Genomic DNA, 15,963 nt, shown 5'->3' on the forward strand with positions numbered 1-15,963 from the left:
TTATCCCTGTGAAAGAGTTGAGTTTATTGTACGAGAGGTGTATACGGCATCTTTTTAGTCTATGTTTGTGAGGGGTCTGGCCAATCTCTTGCTGACATAATTCCATGTGGAAAGTTGTTGAACTGACTTTATGACTGTGAATATGCTCTTATGGGTAGCTACATGTATATATATATTTTTTTCTTTCTCGTTATTGTGCCCCAATTTAGCAGGATTTAAGGGGGGTGTATGTAACATGGTTGGTTGAGTTCTTGTTTAAATCCAGCTAAAATGGTTCAACAGTGCCATCTACTGTCGTAAACGTGTACCTGCACGGAGTAGTTGGGTCATTAGGGCAATGAATTCTGGGGTTTCTCCAAAGCCATTGAGAGAATTCCATGAGGTAATACGTGTGTTGAGTCTGTGCGCATATTTAATAATTAACTATATGAACTGTAGTTAGAAGTTGAGCTGTTTATGTAAAGTAGGAAAATATATATGTTAAAGATACGTTTTTCCATGTTTTTGCTTGTTTTCAAGTCGCCTTTTGTATGTTTTATTGGTCGGGAAAATTCCTGTTTTAAGCTAGCTCACGTTATGTGCCGTCTTTACAGTGAACACACTCTTGTCCGTGCCCACGTTGATGACTCTCTCCGCTGTTGTTTTCTATAAAATATGCAGGTATGTATGTGTTACTTTTGCAAGGTGTTTTAATATTGTGCAGCTATAATATTGTCTGCTGGTTTATGTGTTTTATTGTCACTTTGTAATACATGTTAAGAGGTTACTAAAAATATGGTAATAGCAGGTTAATGCACTTATGTGAGCTCTGTGAAATTAAGAATGTATTTTTGTTATTATATAGGACATTTCTTTATTGTTTAAAAGAAGAGTGAGACTTCTGTTATGCTTTATTTATTTTATTTATGTGAACCAAATACCACTATACGATCACACTGTAATAGTTAAAAAAAGCCATTGAGAGAATTCCATGAGTGAACACACTCTTGTCCGTGCCCACGTTGATGACTCTCTCCGCTGTTGTTTTCTATAAAATATGCAGATGCAGAGCCATTAAAAACAGCTGTTGCCAAAACCTGGGTTCCGAGACGTTATTGTGCGAGAGACCGACCACAGAGGTCACACAAGCACAGACCTGAGTAGCCTACATACAGTACAAAAAAAAATTTAAACAATACAAATTCAAGCTTTACAGATACGAACTTAAATGCAAACGTTTACAAAGATATGATGAATGTATTTAAGCACACATCCAAGTCTTTGAACCGCTTTGAACATTGGGTTGTTGAGGACATATGTTGGCCCCTTAAATGGGGCGTGGTAAACCCTTATTGTTGTCATGTGACGTAGCGTGTGACGTACTCACGGGAGTAACGGGCGGATATTTTCAAAATGGAAGAAATGGCAAAGTTTTGGAGGGGAACACAAACACGGAATTTATTTGCCATCTGAGGACTCTTGCACCAACTACCGATGAACTCAGCAGACCGAGGAAATTTACCACAACCCCACATGCATACACGAGTCGAAAAGGAGGCACGATGAGTGTTTCCATCGGCGATAAAATCGAGGTGAGTGCTTTGGTTGCGCTGCTATCGCCCACAAGCTAGCTAACTTAAAAAATAACTCGGGCTGGCCACGTTAGCTCTTTAAAGGCTTGAGTTCATGATTATTTGCTAGGTAGCCGTGATAAAATGTGTGTGTTTCGCTTGATTTTAATCGTGAAAGGCTCTAAAGCAGGCTGCTGCATTTAACTGCAATATATCTTCAAACTATCCGCTAATAAAGAACTAGTAACTCCATTTAATTTGATTAGCCAATAACACAAGTGTTTACTAATTTTTCGTTCGATCGCGTATGTTTAATATGTTCTGAAAGTATTCGTTTTGATCTAAACTTGCTATCATTATTATCTTTTGTGTTATCATTATTAGTAATATCTGTGTTTTCGGTGCTCTCAGCATTGTGTCCCCGGGTGTGTGACCTCACCGTCTCTCTCCCGGGACAAACGGGTTGTTCAGTGCATCTGTTTGGTAATTCAACATGCTGCTTGGAAACGGCTACAAGTGCTCTCCCTCGTTAGCGGGAGGAAAGCCGGGATAATTAAGGGTTTTGGTTGGCCATATGACAGCGTCAGGTGTCGGTGGGATGTTTGACAGTTAACGCTTGTTGTGGGAGGATTTCTTTCTTCTTGAAGTGGTTAGATTCTGGATTGTCTGGCTTGACTGTACATCCAGCATGTCGCAGGCAAGAGAAGGGACGATGTTTGATCAAGTTGTAGAGTCAGACCATCTCTTCTTCAACCTTTCTGCCGACCCTCAAGGCAGCAGAGATGAGGAGAGAAGTTTATGTTATGTTCAGGAGCTCAAGATCGAGGTATAATGCTTTTAAACAAATACATTAAAGATCCTGTCTGTCATGGGATCAAAGTCGCGTTTTAATGAATTGTTTTTACCTGAAATCACTGTTATATTTCCCTGAAAATACAATTCATTGTTTGTAAAAATAAATGTTTACTTTTTTCTTTCTTCTCATGTAGGACTTTAAGGTCCTCACCCTCCTTGGCAAAGGCTCCTTTGCATGTGTTTACCGGGCGAAATCAGCAAAGACTGGTCTGGAGGTTGCCATCAAAATGGTAAGAACCCCTCACCCACTTGTCTGAGTCAGTGATTATAAGGTAATTATAGCATGCTTTACCTGTAATGTATGCACTTAACCAACAACCCAAGCTGTTGCCAGCGACAGACAGTTGGTGAAAAACTGGTACTGTTGGATTATTAGATCTTTAGTATACTCAGGGGCTTTCTTGTGAACCCTCTGAGGAGTTTACTGTCTTTGTGGGTGACAGATTTACTATTAGCCACCAGACCAAACTGCCGTGTAGCATCAAAGTGCCACATTACGCGTTGAACCTACCAGTGGCAGGTGTATAATTATATCTGTTGTTCCCGTCTGCAGATAGACAAAAAAGCAATGCACAAAGCTGGTATGGTCCAGCGTGTGACAAACGAGGTGGAAATTCAGTGCCGATTGAAACATCCTTCAATACTTGAGGTAACATTGGACACACACACATCTACTTCCTTGTTATTGTGGGTTATTATTACACTATCTGCTTTGTCAGTCAGATATTTGTTCTGCTTAAGATTTTCTTTGTAAAACAAATGTATTTTTTTCTCTCTATAAAATACACTTTGGGTACTAGAAATACACTTTTACAATGTACTGACTATGCAGTTAAAGGCAAACAGCACTGCTTGTGGGAATTCAATTGAGTTTTTTGGAACATGAAAAGTCTTTCAATCTGCATATACAAACTTTGTGTTATCGTTGTCATGGTTATGCAATGTGGGGAACTTGCCCCTACCTCCTATCATTACTTTGTTCAGTGTTACTGTCACTCTTCCACTTTTTTCCACCTCACTTAATTTTAGGGTCGGTTTTCAGTGTGCCTTCAAAGATTAACCAGGGGACAGTCTCTCTTGCTATCTCTTGTGCACATTTTTAGTAGTCCCCCTGGAGTTTAGATGTGTCCTAGATTTCTTTTTTGCGTTCGTCTTTTTTCTTCGCACTTTGACACGATAATAATTATTGTTATATATGATGTATTTTTTAAGCTGTACAACTACTTTGAGGACAGCAACTATGTGTACTTGGTGTTGGAGATGTGCCATAATGGAGAGATGAGTCGGTACCTTAAAGAGCGGAAGACAACGTTCTCTGAGGATGAAGGTCAGCCAGGATTATTAAATATGAATTATTTTGCAGTAAAAGTTTGAGGAGTTTTGCTCCCTCCCTCCCTTTTTTAAAAGAAAATGGTGTTTTTGTTTCACAGCAAGACATTTCATGCTTCAGATACTGAAAGGAATGCTGTACTTGCACACCCACGGCATCTTGCATCGAGATCTGACGTTGTCAAACCTTTTGCTGAGCAGCAACATGAACATTAAGATAGCAGACTTTGGTCTTGCCACTCAGCTCAAACTCCCAAATGAAAAGCACTTCACCATGTGCGGGACCCCCAACTACATCTCCCCGGAGGTAGCCACCCACAGCGCTCATGGTCTGGAATCAGATGTCTGGGCACTGGGATGCATGTTCTACGCTTTCCTGATGGGCCGCCCTCCCTTCGACACGGACACAGTCAAGCAAACCCTGTCCAAAGTGGTGCTCGGGGAATTCGAGATGCCCAGCCATGTTTCTCTAGAGGCTCAGGACCTGATCCATCAGCTGCTGCAGAAGGACCCGGCCCACCGGCCCAGCCTCTCTGCTGTGCTGGACCATCCCTTTATGACCCAGAGCCTGCTGGTCAGGGCTAAGGAGCTGGGCATGGGCGACGATGGATCCATGGACAGCGGCATCGCCACCATCTCCACAGCCTGCACCTCCTCCACCTCAGCCAGCAGCGGCAGCCGCCTCCAGAGGAGAACCAGGCACGTGATCGGCTCTGCCCTGCCCAACCGCATGGCGTCCATTCCAAGTCTCCCACGGCAACACAGCAGTGACTGTTTCGAGGAGGAAGACCAGCGGACAGACAGATTCCACAGAGAGGGCAGGGGCAGGGCTGTTCATGGTGGAGAAAGTGGACCGCCTCATTCTCGCTACCTGAGGCGGGCTCACTCTTCAGATCGCACTGGCTCTTCTGTGCAAGGCCACACATCCAGTCACGCTGAGCTCGGAAGATGTCACTCAGAGGAGGCTCTGACTGGTTTAGGGAGATCAATCTTCCCTGTGTCCTCCACTCCACACCCATTCTCAGAGCGCGGCAGGCTCCCATCTCCCCCTGTCAAGCAGTCATCAAAGTAAGAAGTCTCTCTATTCACGACGGTCTTCTATGCATTTTTTACACATATAATTAAATTAAATTAAATTAAACAAATTGCACATTCTGTTTCAGTTCTGGGTATTCGTTATCCACACAGACTGCACAACCACCAAGCTTGCAATTTCAAGACCTGGACGGAGTTACTAATTGGCTAAATAATGATGGTAAAATTTATGTTTTTCTTTGCTTTTTTCTTATCTTTGTGTGATAAATTGCTTCAATGTTATCCCTCACCTAATTTTCTCAATCAGTGCAACTTTTAGTTTGACCTGCCAGTGCTTTGGTTCAGGTCACTTATTCTTTGATATTATTACATTTTCCCTTGGATTTCTCAGGTTCTGGGCACAGGCCTGCAGACGGCAGCACTCACAGCAGCAGCGGCAGCTTCCACGGCAGCAGAGGACCTTTAGGGGTTCACAATTCTTGGACCGACAAGCCCATGGGCCGAGGAGCTAACCCTCATCACAACCAGCACCACCTGCCCCACAGCCATCCGTCGAACTCTGACTCGTACAGGGAAAATATCCCTGGAGCAGATTTCCAACCACCTCACGACAGAGAGTTAAAGCTCCCTTTAGTCAAGCCCAGCGCGGTGAAAGAGAAGAAATCGATGAGAGACATAATTCCGCCCCTGTGCGCGTCCAGACTGAAGTCTATCAGACAGAAGACCAAAAATGCTGTTGTAAGATATTGCTCATGTTTTTTTGATTGCTCATGTTTTTCTGTTATTGTTCACTGTGTGAGCGATTGAGTTAATTGCTGGTGTTTAATTTTCCCTCAGGTGAGCATCCTGGACACAGGTGAAGTGTGTATGGAGTTGTTAAAAACTCAAAGTGGTCAAGAAAGGGTCAAAGAAGTTCTTCGGATTTCCTGTGATGGTTCAATGGTGAGCTTGATTTAATGCCTTCTGAATTGCTAGAGGTATTTTTATATGTGACTGTTAAGAGGTGATATAACAACGTAATATGACTGAAGGCAGAATATAATATAAAGCTTATTATTATCATCTCCTATAGGTGACGATATATCAGCCAAATGGTGGAAAGGGTTTCCCTGTCCTGGACTGTCCTCCAGCTCCTCCTGAAGATATTCTGATTTGTAGCTACGAGGACCTTCCAGGTAATCTAATAAACCGATCGCAGCCACTGGTATGAGCTTATATTAGATTTAAAATGGTTTTGTAGTAGTGTTTGATAATCAATTTAATGTTTTTGTCACAGAAAAATACTGGAAAAAGTACCAATACGCCTCGAAGTTTGTACAGCTTGTAAAATCCAAAACTCCAAAAGTGACCCTTTATACCAAGTATGCAAAGGTCATGCTGATGGAGAACTCTCCCACTGCAGACCTGGAAGTTTGCTTTTATGACGGTGAGTCAATTGATTTATGCTAAAACATGAGCGCCCCACTGAGGGAGAGGCTGGCTCAACAACCTAGCTTTTCTGTCTGAGTTCATAATGGCTTTGTGTCATGCAGGAGCAAAGACCCACAAGACGTCAGAGCTGGTGCGAGTAGTAGAGAAGAGCGGGAAGTCGTACACAGTGAAGGGTGAGGTGGGCCTGAGTGGTCTGAGCCCAGAGAGCAGGCTGTATGTGGAGATGTCTGTTGAGGGCCACAGCATGTGTCTGTCTCTGGAGGTCGCCATTGCAGCAGAGGAGCAGCGCAGCACCAACAACGTCCCTTTCTTTCCTATAACTATTGGCAGGTAAGAGTAACACCAGCCGTTATCTGTATTTTCTCTGGTTTTAATGCTGTCTTCGCCTTGTGTAACTACTGTTAGTTTCGTACGTGACCCCCTCCTAGGAGACCAGTCAACCCAGACTCCCTGTGCACAACGTCGCTGCCCTCGCAACCGGTGCTTCCTGATAGAGCCTCACCTCCTAAACCTCCACAAATCACTCCTTCGGTGAGTGTCGCACAAGCACTACACTCCGGCATGTATGAACAGTTAATTTACACTAAACAAAAATGTAAAGGCAAAACTTTTGTTTTTGCTCCCATTTTTCATGAGCTGGAATAAAAGATCTAAGACTTTTTCTATGTACACAATAGGCCTATTTCTCTCAAATTTTGTCCAGTGTCGTTTTAATTTAGTTTGTCTTTAATTGGAAAAACGACTGTATTTTCAGATGATCTCGTATGATGGGTCTGATTTCACCACGGCCAGCCTGAATAAAAGAAGCTCCCCGGTGCGACAGGAGCTGGTGCAAAGCACAGGAAAAGTAGTAAAGTCGATATTTGTGCCCAATGTTGGATGGGCATCACAGGTAATTAACCAAATAAACCTGATCTTTTATAACCAGCAAAGATGATGTCTTTGATTAAATGATAGATTATTTATTTTTGTATCTGTAGCTGACGAGTGGTGAGGTTTGGGTGCAGTTCAACGACGGGTCTCAGCTGGTGGTTCAGGCGGGAGTTTCCTGCATCACCTACACATCTCCAGAGGGGAGGATCACCAGGTTAGGAAAAGTCTTCTGTTACTTTATGGGCATCTGTGTTTCTCAGCTTTCTGGCTTCAGCTGATTCTCACTGACATTTTGTCTTCAAAGGTATAAGGAGAACGAGAAGTTGCCAGAGCACGTCAAGGAGAAGCTGCACTGTCTCTCCACCATCCTGGGACTATTGGCCAACCCGACAGCACATCACCTACATCCTCATTAATACCTCATGGTTAACGAAACATCCTGGCAGCTCAGAGGCCTGACAAGGAACAGAAAGTAGCATTAGAAACCTTTTTATACCGTCTTGTCTGGTGTTCTTCTTGTAAATATATCTGTGTTTCCTCCTCTTTTTTTTCTTTTTTTACATGTACATAAGACTAAAGATTATGAAAATATATATTTTATTTTAAATAAGCCACTGTTTTGTATAGAGTCTTCAATGTAAAAAGTTTGACATTTTTACTGTCTCCTAATTCTATGAAATGTGCGATTCTGAGGCAATAAACATCCAGAGGCCCGTGTAGAAAGGCTGCACTTTGTTTTACAGTCATCTCTTTGCCCTTGATAATCTTTTCATGAATTTTTGTAGAAAGAAATTAAAGTATTCAGAGCCGCATTATGGTTTCAGTAATACAGAATTCACAAATACATCAAGTAAGCTACTACACATGGTCCATAAGGGATCAACTGAAAGGACTGAGCAGAATTAAGGTAAGGATATTGTTATACTCGAAGATTAACCTAGATAAGAACATTCACAAATAAGGCTTTTACCTACAAAGCAGTTAAGGGAAAAAAATGAAAAATTACCACAAACTGTTTCACATGTTTATTTCGCCCTGTTGATTTGGCCATTTAATTAAAAGAAAAAAGGTCACAAAATTGTGGATTCCTCTCAATACAGAACTGATACAGAACATACTGTACGGATGTAAGCCTGGGCATATATACACATACTGTACAAGACACCCAAGACTTAACACATTCAGGTGGAAGCTGGGAAGGTGATGACACTGTCCGAGTTGCAGAAATGGATCAAAGGGTAGGATTAACCATTTAGAAGCACAGTAAAGGAACACAACATAGGACACACAATATAGTGGTGTACACATATCAACCTTTCCAGGAACTCACTCAACTTCACCCCTATGTCTAGAGGCGGAATCTAGAGAGGTTTCCCTGAACCTGCCTATAACACCTTTACATTTTGAATTTAATGTAATTTCAAGACACCCCCCAAATTTTGGGGGATTAGAACAGTGCAATGAGGAAATATTCTGCCACTGTCTGTTGTGAAAGCCAATTTTCAGAAAGTCGGTGTTCTCCTGTCCCAGAGACACTATTTTTTACGATCATGTGGGCAAGCAAATGGACAGTCGGATCCTTCAGATACTGATGGAGGCAATTAAAATGACTAGAAGGAGACAGTCTCTGGGACAAGAGAAAACCAAGCAGGCGCGGAAGAACGCAAACAAAATAATATCTGAATGCGCTGCAGGTTGGCACACCTTCCCACTAGATGCTAGAGGGAGACAACAGCATCAACCACAAGCTCATCCGTCCCTTTTGAGACCCACCACCATTACAACCAGACCCAGCAATTTACTATACCTCTGGTAAATATCCACTGTTTGTTCAAAAATCATCCCGTGCTATCATTTCATTTATATAAAACATGTTTTCCCCCATAAAATCTCAATAAAATAAAGTTGCTCTTAGTAGATATCAGGACAAAGATATTAACAAAATTGGAGTAAAAAAAATCTCAGTGAACACTGGGAACAAGAGCTGGACCGTCTCCCCTACTTCCCCTCCTAATGATTTTAACATGTGACACAAATACAGCAGCTGGAACAGAAGACAGGTCGGAGCATGTAAGCCTGAGGCAAGCTAGAAGTGTTCATTTAATGGTGTCAAAATAATAACCAGTAGGCGGGTAATCGAACACGCATATGACCATTCATTTTAGAGGAAGAATTGATTTTCTGATTAACGACTCAATGAAAAGTGAAGAGCTACACAGCAGCCCAGAGACTGTCCATAGGTCAAGTTAGTTGCCTCATGAGAGTAGTTTGCTCACATTACAGATACAAGCACTGAGGACACGTGGAGAGTGTTTCAAAAGTGGAGGAGAGAAATCTCACAAAATCCCACCGGAATTCTATGGAAACATCCACAAAAATTAAAAAAAAGGAATGTGACCCTCATTTTCCTGCACCGAAGCCAGGCAAACTGGGATTCAAACAGAGGCGTTTTGTTTTTTTTGTTTGTTGAACACCTAAACATCCGGCATTTGACACACAGTGAAACACCCGAAAGAACTTTAAACATTGTTGCAAGAACAATCTTTGAAAAATAAAGAAAAAAAAAATAACAAACTTGGTCACATGGTCATGGAGATTTACTTTTTTCCATTTAAGCTTTGAAGATTTGTTTTCTGTAGGCGACCTTACACTCAGAGCAAATTTGATGGCACTCGTTAGAGTAAACGTCTTACCTCTTTGATCAAACTAACAAAAGCCAAAACTATCTTTGCTGTCATGTTCAGACTCAGTATGTCCTCAGTTGGCCACAGTCACATAGCAGCCCGGGATGTGTGGAGTAGTGTTCAAATGTCCGGTCACCTCTTCTTCCCCTCGCTCAGTGCCGAGGGAGTCAGTGGTATTGACCAGAATACAGACACACACATCACTGGCACAATGTAAAACGTACCTGTGTGTGCGTGTGTGAGAGAAATACAACAGATTATACATTGCACATCTAGTGGCACATTTTGTCTCCTGTCCTGATTCGGCCATTCCCATAAACTACCTCATCTGGACCCTTTTTTTACAGAGATCTCACACAGGAGAGAAAAATAAAATCAGCGATTAGGCAAAAGTTCCCAAAAGTTCACATTACAGTACTGTTAAGTCTCATTAGACAAAACGAAAAATACAAAAAAGGCAAGAGAGGAAAAAAGCTTACACCCAATCACCATAATTTTCAATAACTATATAGGAAAAGTTTTTTTGATTAGATATATTATCATCATTAACATCATAATTATTATGATTATTATTCATTATTATCGTCACCATTGTTGTCCGTTGTTTTTTTTTTTTTTTTTTTGTTCAGGGATCACACGGAGTGGAGACAGGGGAACAGTCACTGGGAGGAAGCCTTTGTGGCTATCGTGGAGACGCAGTGCTGCTGAAAGTTGGGCGACATGGCTGAGTTGCAGCCCAGTCTCTGACGAGGTCCCTTCAGCCCTGCGTCGCCCTCTACGATCCAGGGGCTGCCGCCAGCATCTTTACCCAGCATGCCGCAGCAGGCGGGCGCCGGTGGGGCGGCATTGGGTACTGTGGTGCTCACTGGCAGGCTTTTGGGCTGCTCGCTGGCAGGGGCCAAGTCTGGGTTGTGGCTCTGAAGCACACTGGTGATGTGGTTCAGGAGGTCGTTGAAAAACTCTGGGACGCCCTCATAACCTGAGGACACAGTTTTCAGCCAGTCAAAAAATGACTCAACCTCAATTCTCTTTAAACAATTATTTCAAAGTACCCTGCCTGAGAAGATTAACAGGGAAATTCCAAAGTCTCTTTGGGGATTTCAATAGAACTAGTTGCACAAAAAAATTACATCACAACACCTGACAATTTTTAAATCACGGAACCAGGAAGATGTCCCCAGTCCTCTGTCAAAGTGAAGCTTAATAATGTGGGGATAAAATAAATATGGGAGGCTGCACCTACCAGGGAATGCATTGATGTCAATGACGGCATGTTGGCCAGTTTGGTTATTGATAATGACGTCAATGCCAAACAGGGACACGCCCAGCGCCTGTCGCAATGACCTGGACAACTCTCTGATGACATCATCACTTGGTGGCGATGTCTCCACGTTCTCCCTCTGAGATAAAATATTTAATATTATAAGAGTATTAGCAACTTAAAACTTAAAAATAATATCACATAGGATGGCAGTCAGTTTACACTTTGAACGTACCGTGGTCAAGTCTGAGGAAGACTCTGGTTTGGAAACATTGTGGCTGTTGAAGAAAATTGCTCTCCTGTCTGTAAAGGAAAAGAGGGAAAAAGTGAGGTGGAATTTAAACATTACACTTCTTACCTCAGGCACTAGGTGGCAGCAAAGCTCAATCTGCAACATAGCACCAGAGCCTTACTAGACTAATGTATTTATTTACTGGTTTGAGCACCTGGTGTACAAAAAAAAAAAACCCAGAAACCTAAAACTAAAGCTTCCTGGCCTGACGTCTTTTAACATTTAACCCTCTCAGTCATTGCCCCGCCATGTTGAATGTTCACTCATAAGCAAAACAGCATGTAAGTTGTTTGCCACAGGCGAGGGATTTTCATTGAAGGAGTGGTGAATCTGGCAGAATGAATTGACAAATGTATTGCCCCGCTTTCTTCTCTGTTATCACTATAGTGATTCACATTAGGGAATGTCAGAGGAAAGGAAGAGCAGCACACAGAGTGGAGAAAAAAGTTAAGTCCATCACTGTCCAAATAAATATGCTCCTCTGCTTGTAGAGGGCCGTGGTAATGAAGTGTTAGGAGCTTGGGCTCCTTCATCCCCAGACTGGATGTACAAACACCGGTTACACTCAACAGGAGCATGGGAAGGAAGGCTGGATGGGAGAGGCCATCTCTCAAACTGTTCACACTTCGGTTCTTTTCAAACACTCATCCCTACTGCTCTATCTTCACACCTCTCTCTCTCATCCAACACATCACTCCAGTTATTAGATGCATAACACAGTGTCTAGCGCCAGGCTAAAGAAGTGCAATGATATAAATACTGTGCAGATGTTAACACTGTGGTATGCTTCTTCACATGTTTTTTAAGCGTCAAGCTTGTATGCTGCCCCACTCGGCATTCCAGGCTGAAAGCAAACCATGGTTACACAAAGCAGACTGAGGGGTTGGACACTGGCTTTGCGTGAGGGTTTCTACTCGTGTCAGGGGACAGCCCTGTTTTCAGGGTTGCATCATGGGTAAGGCCTCTGACATGTTTATGGGGGGAAAAATGCCGCTCCTCTTGTTTATTTTTCAATAGCATGTACCAAAAGTCAACGGCACTCTGCTGCATCCCTTAAAAGGTTCAATCACAGGGACTGTAAAGCGATTTTATGGAGGTCTTTTATCGGGTAATCTGGAGAAGCCCTGCAACTGTTAACAGTCAGTCAAGTGCTGCCGTTAGCAGCCGTTGGACTTCCCTGTGTGTCTCCTCACCTGCTGGTCCAGCAGGGAAGTTCTTCACCGAGGGTCTCTCCACCACGGTGTAGGAGTCTCCCACAACGAACACCTTGTAGAGCACTGCATTGTGGTTAATAAAGCTCTGGATCACACAGGGAGGCTTCACATCCTTCAGGTCCTCTTCACTGAAGATAATGGCCATCTGTTGACAGATTTACAGTCAATGAGACGCTTAAAGCTAAGAAGAAAAATAATCATCAATCAAAGCCGTTCAAAGCAAGAGGCACTTTCAGACAAGTCTTGTATGTTTGGTTAACTGATTTTGATTCAATGCAGTGAGTGTGGAGGAATGAAGAATATTTGGTCAGCCTGAAAGGGGTATTGATTTCAGCTGACACACCAAGATACAGAGGTATAGCACTTTATCTGATTCTGTTGTTTGGACTTTCGGTCGAATGACAATCCTGGGACAGCCCAGGTGTAAATACTTGCTGTGGGTGTGAGTGACCTCTGAGCCCTGTGGCTTCTTACCTCGTGGGAGTTGGTTCCATGAGCCACCCGTGTTTTGCAAACTGAGGAAGAAAGAAAAGGAGAGGGGGAAATAGGAGAGTTTAGCAAGGTTACTTAACTTGAAAAGCAGAAATCAAACGTTAGCACGGGAACCACAAATCACACTTTCAACACCCTTTCTGACATGTTGACAGTGAACACACAAATGTCAGACAACAAGTAGTGAATTCAATCTCCAAAGAACAATTAGTGGTTAGCAGTAAAACATTAGGTCTTGGAAGTGTGTATGGAGTACAGATTTAAGTCCATTATATTTAGAGGGTGACGGAGGCAAAATAAAAAATAAAATAAATTACTCACTGAAGGGGAATGTGAGTCCTTGCCTCTTGATCTGCTCCAGCACATCAGGGCCACAATCTGTGTTCAGGACCATGAATGGAGGAGAGCAAAGCCTGTCATCTGATAAAGAGAGAAGTAAAAGAACATGGAGAGAATTGATGATTTCTGATTTGGTCCCGCTATCAGTGCAAGTGTGTAAAATAACAGGTTTATTGGCACTCCCTGGTGAACAGCTTTAATGGGTTCTGTGATTCATCCATTCATTCAATAGGTTTTCCCCCCTGAAATAGCAGCACCTGAAGCTATTCTGTTGTCATTCATAGATTACTTAGAAATAAATGAAGGGCCGCACATCCTATTGCAGCCAGACACACTTTATTTAACATGATGTGGCTGTGTATTATTATTTCATACTTGTGACAGGTTTAGACAACAAACACAGCAGAGGTCATCGATGGCCCAGGGGCACAAATGACTCCGGTTCAAAGCAATACAGCTGAAGGCCGCCAGGCCCTTCTCAAACAACACACACCCACAAGAAAATGCTGAAACACAAGAAGACACACAATCCTGAGGAACCACAGACTTTCAAACGAGCTCAAAGGTTAACAAAGGCATCAGATATGCCACCTGTCTGAGAGGCCGGATTGATAGCTCACTTGTCATCCAACAGTGAACAAAGCAGGTGCAATGACACATTACAGACTCGGCTATACCTGAATTAAACATAACTTAGGCCACAACAAACTTCCAGCCTCTTTCTCACCTATCTCCTCCCTGCTTTTACACCGCACCATGCGTCGTTAAGGTCCTATTTTTACATCACATCCTGTGGAGGCAGGTCGGTCTGTTACGATAAGACTGCAAATAACAAACATCCTGCAGCTCAGTCGTGTTTCACCATATCAGGGCTCAGGACGCATCTATACTGCCGTTCTGACGGCTGTAATTTCCCCTCTACAGTAGCTACATGAGGGTTGATAAGGCAGCTGGTTGGGAGATACCACAGGAAATCAGCCAGGGGGCCAAACCAAGAGCTGGCAAATTGCTAATGACAAAAACACAATGGAAACATGCCGGTCTTTGTGCGCTGCGGGCCTCAGCATTAACAGGGTTCTCTGCTCCCCGCTAGTGCTGAGGTCAGGAGAATCTCATTTACCTACATTTTACCCCAGTGCTGAGTGTTGAACTCTGGGTGTACACCTGTAGGCCAGAGAGTGAAGATACACACACAGACTTTTAGAAAACCCCAGCAATGAAAGCCTTGGCACGAGGAAAAATTACAAAAAAACCCTGAAGTGACATCAAGCTGTAGAGCAAGTTCCAGAAAAACCAGTGCTGCTGTGAGGTGATAAAGCAGCGGTCCAGTTAAGGATCCTCGCTTACTGCACAATGACGTAGTAGAATCATTCTGGCTTGTTGTAGGTTTAGACAACAAACACAGCAGAGGTCATCGATGGCCCAGGGGCACAAATGACTCCGGTTCAAAGCAATAAAGCTGAAGGCCACCAGGCCCTTCTCAAACACCACACACCCACAAGAAAATGCTGAAACACACCTACTGCTAATAAAAACATATACTAGAACCGAAAAAAAATACCTGGCAGATATAGATTTATAGAACAATGACACTTTTTAAGTGCAACCATTTACAGGTTTTCTTAGGTCTCCATGATATCGAATTGAACATCTTTTGGGGAAACAAAGTGATTTTGCGCATCCATGTTCTGACAATTTGGTAAAACAATGTGTTAAATACTAAATGTGGAGTAAATAACTAGCATATCAATGAATATTGAAAATAAATGTTGCATTGACATACAGGCCTAAACTGCACTCATCTAGTTATTTGCTGAAATTGTGGAATGTGGTGACATTTAAACAGAACAATGAACATGAGCGTTCAAAGGGTTCATAAAAGGTTTACAACAAAAACCAAGGTCAGCGAAACAAGGGAGAAAGTCATGCCCAAAAATTGCTTGTAACTATCGAATAGTGACTAGTACTTCAATGTATTGAGTTACACCAGCTATAGTAATTTGCATCTCTTTGTTTTACATATATTTTTATTGTTTACTATGGCTGTACAGATGGTATATTCATTATAGGATCTACATCCAGGATTAACTTTGACCTGTCAAACTTGCACAGCATGCATAGTGTTTATGTTAATTATTACTGAACTTAAGAGTAAAATGTCTTTGGTTTGATTTCTTTTGGCTTAAGTGTAGCGTGCTTACAACCTGGCTATGGCTAACCTATGTTGGAGTAATGTTGCTAGTACATCTCAATAACTCGTCAATGACATTGGTGAGTTCAATGTTATCACAACGGACAGAAATGATGACCACAGCTATGGAAAACAACCTAGAATAGTCATTCGAGTGTTCACCTTGTAAATGTGTACTTGGGCTTAAATAACTTATCCACTGCCACTGAACATGTGCTTTCACTAGTACTACATGTACAAGACTAATTTCAAAGCCTAAACAGATCTAGCACGGTTCCAACTTCTTAATTTTTTTGCTGTTACATGACAGACACACAATACTCCAATTCTCTTTCACAGGCAGATACTTGTTCTCCATAACCATTCCCTAAGCAGCTGGACCTATTCCAGTGTTGGCTCTGCAACCAGGCACTTTTG

At 42.5% G+C, this 15,963-nt stretch overlaps 2 protein-coding genes across 2 annotated transcripts in view; one reads left to right on the forward strand and one right to left on the reverse strand.

Annotated features, from left to right (window-relative positions):
- Positions 1–1,451: 1,451 nt before the first annotated feature.
- plk4 (polo-like kinase 4) lies at positions 1,452–7,644 on the forward strand. Its single transcript, XM_080041950.1, has 15 exons — positions 1,452–1,571; positions 2,540–2,635; positions 2,959–3,054; positions 3,618–3,732; positions 3,836–4,802; positions 4,898–4,989; positions 5,161–5,507; positions 5,607–5,711; positions 5,842–5,944; positions 6,046–6,195; positions 6,302–6,530; positions 6,629–6,731; positions 6,955–7,092; positions 7,181–7,287; positions 7,378–7,644. Exons 1-15 carry the CDS (start codon positions 1,542–1,544, stop codon positions 7,487–7,489), a joined length of 2,790 nt encoding a protein of 929 aa, XP_079898076.1. The 5' UTR covers positions 1,452–1,541; the 3' UTR covers positions 7,490–7,644.
- A 439-nt stretch (positions 7,645–8,083) lies between these two features.
- Positions 8,084–15,963, reverse strand: part of itpk1b (inositol-tetrakisphosphate 1-kinase b) — a 28,148-nt gene continuing 20,268 nt past the window's right edge. Inside the window, exons 6-11 of the mRNA XM_080041771.1 lie at positions 13,338–13,436; positions 12,999–13,039; positions 12,504–12,669; positions 11,254–11,321; positions 11,001–11,157; positions 8,084–10,736 (exon numbers count right to left, since the gene is read on the reverse strand). Of these exons, the coding sequence (XP_079897897.1) occupies positions 10,417–10,736; positions 11,001–11,157; positions 11,254–11,321; positions 12,504–12,669; positions 12,999–13,039; positions 13,338–13,436 (851 nt within the window). The 3' untranslated portion in view covers positions 8,084–10,416. The remainder of the gene's footprint in view (positions 10,737–11,000; positions 11,158–11,253; positions 11,322–12,503; positions 12,670–12,998; positions 13,040–13,337; positions 13,437–15,963) is intronic.

This window comes from Ammodytes marinus (assembly GCF_949987685.1).
Source record: "Ammodytes marinus genome assembly, chromosome: 15".
NCBI lineage: Eukaryota > Metazoa > Chordata > Actinopteri > Uranoscopiformes > Ammodytidae > Ammodytes > Ammodytes marinus.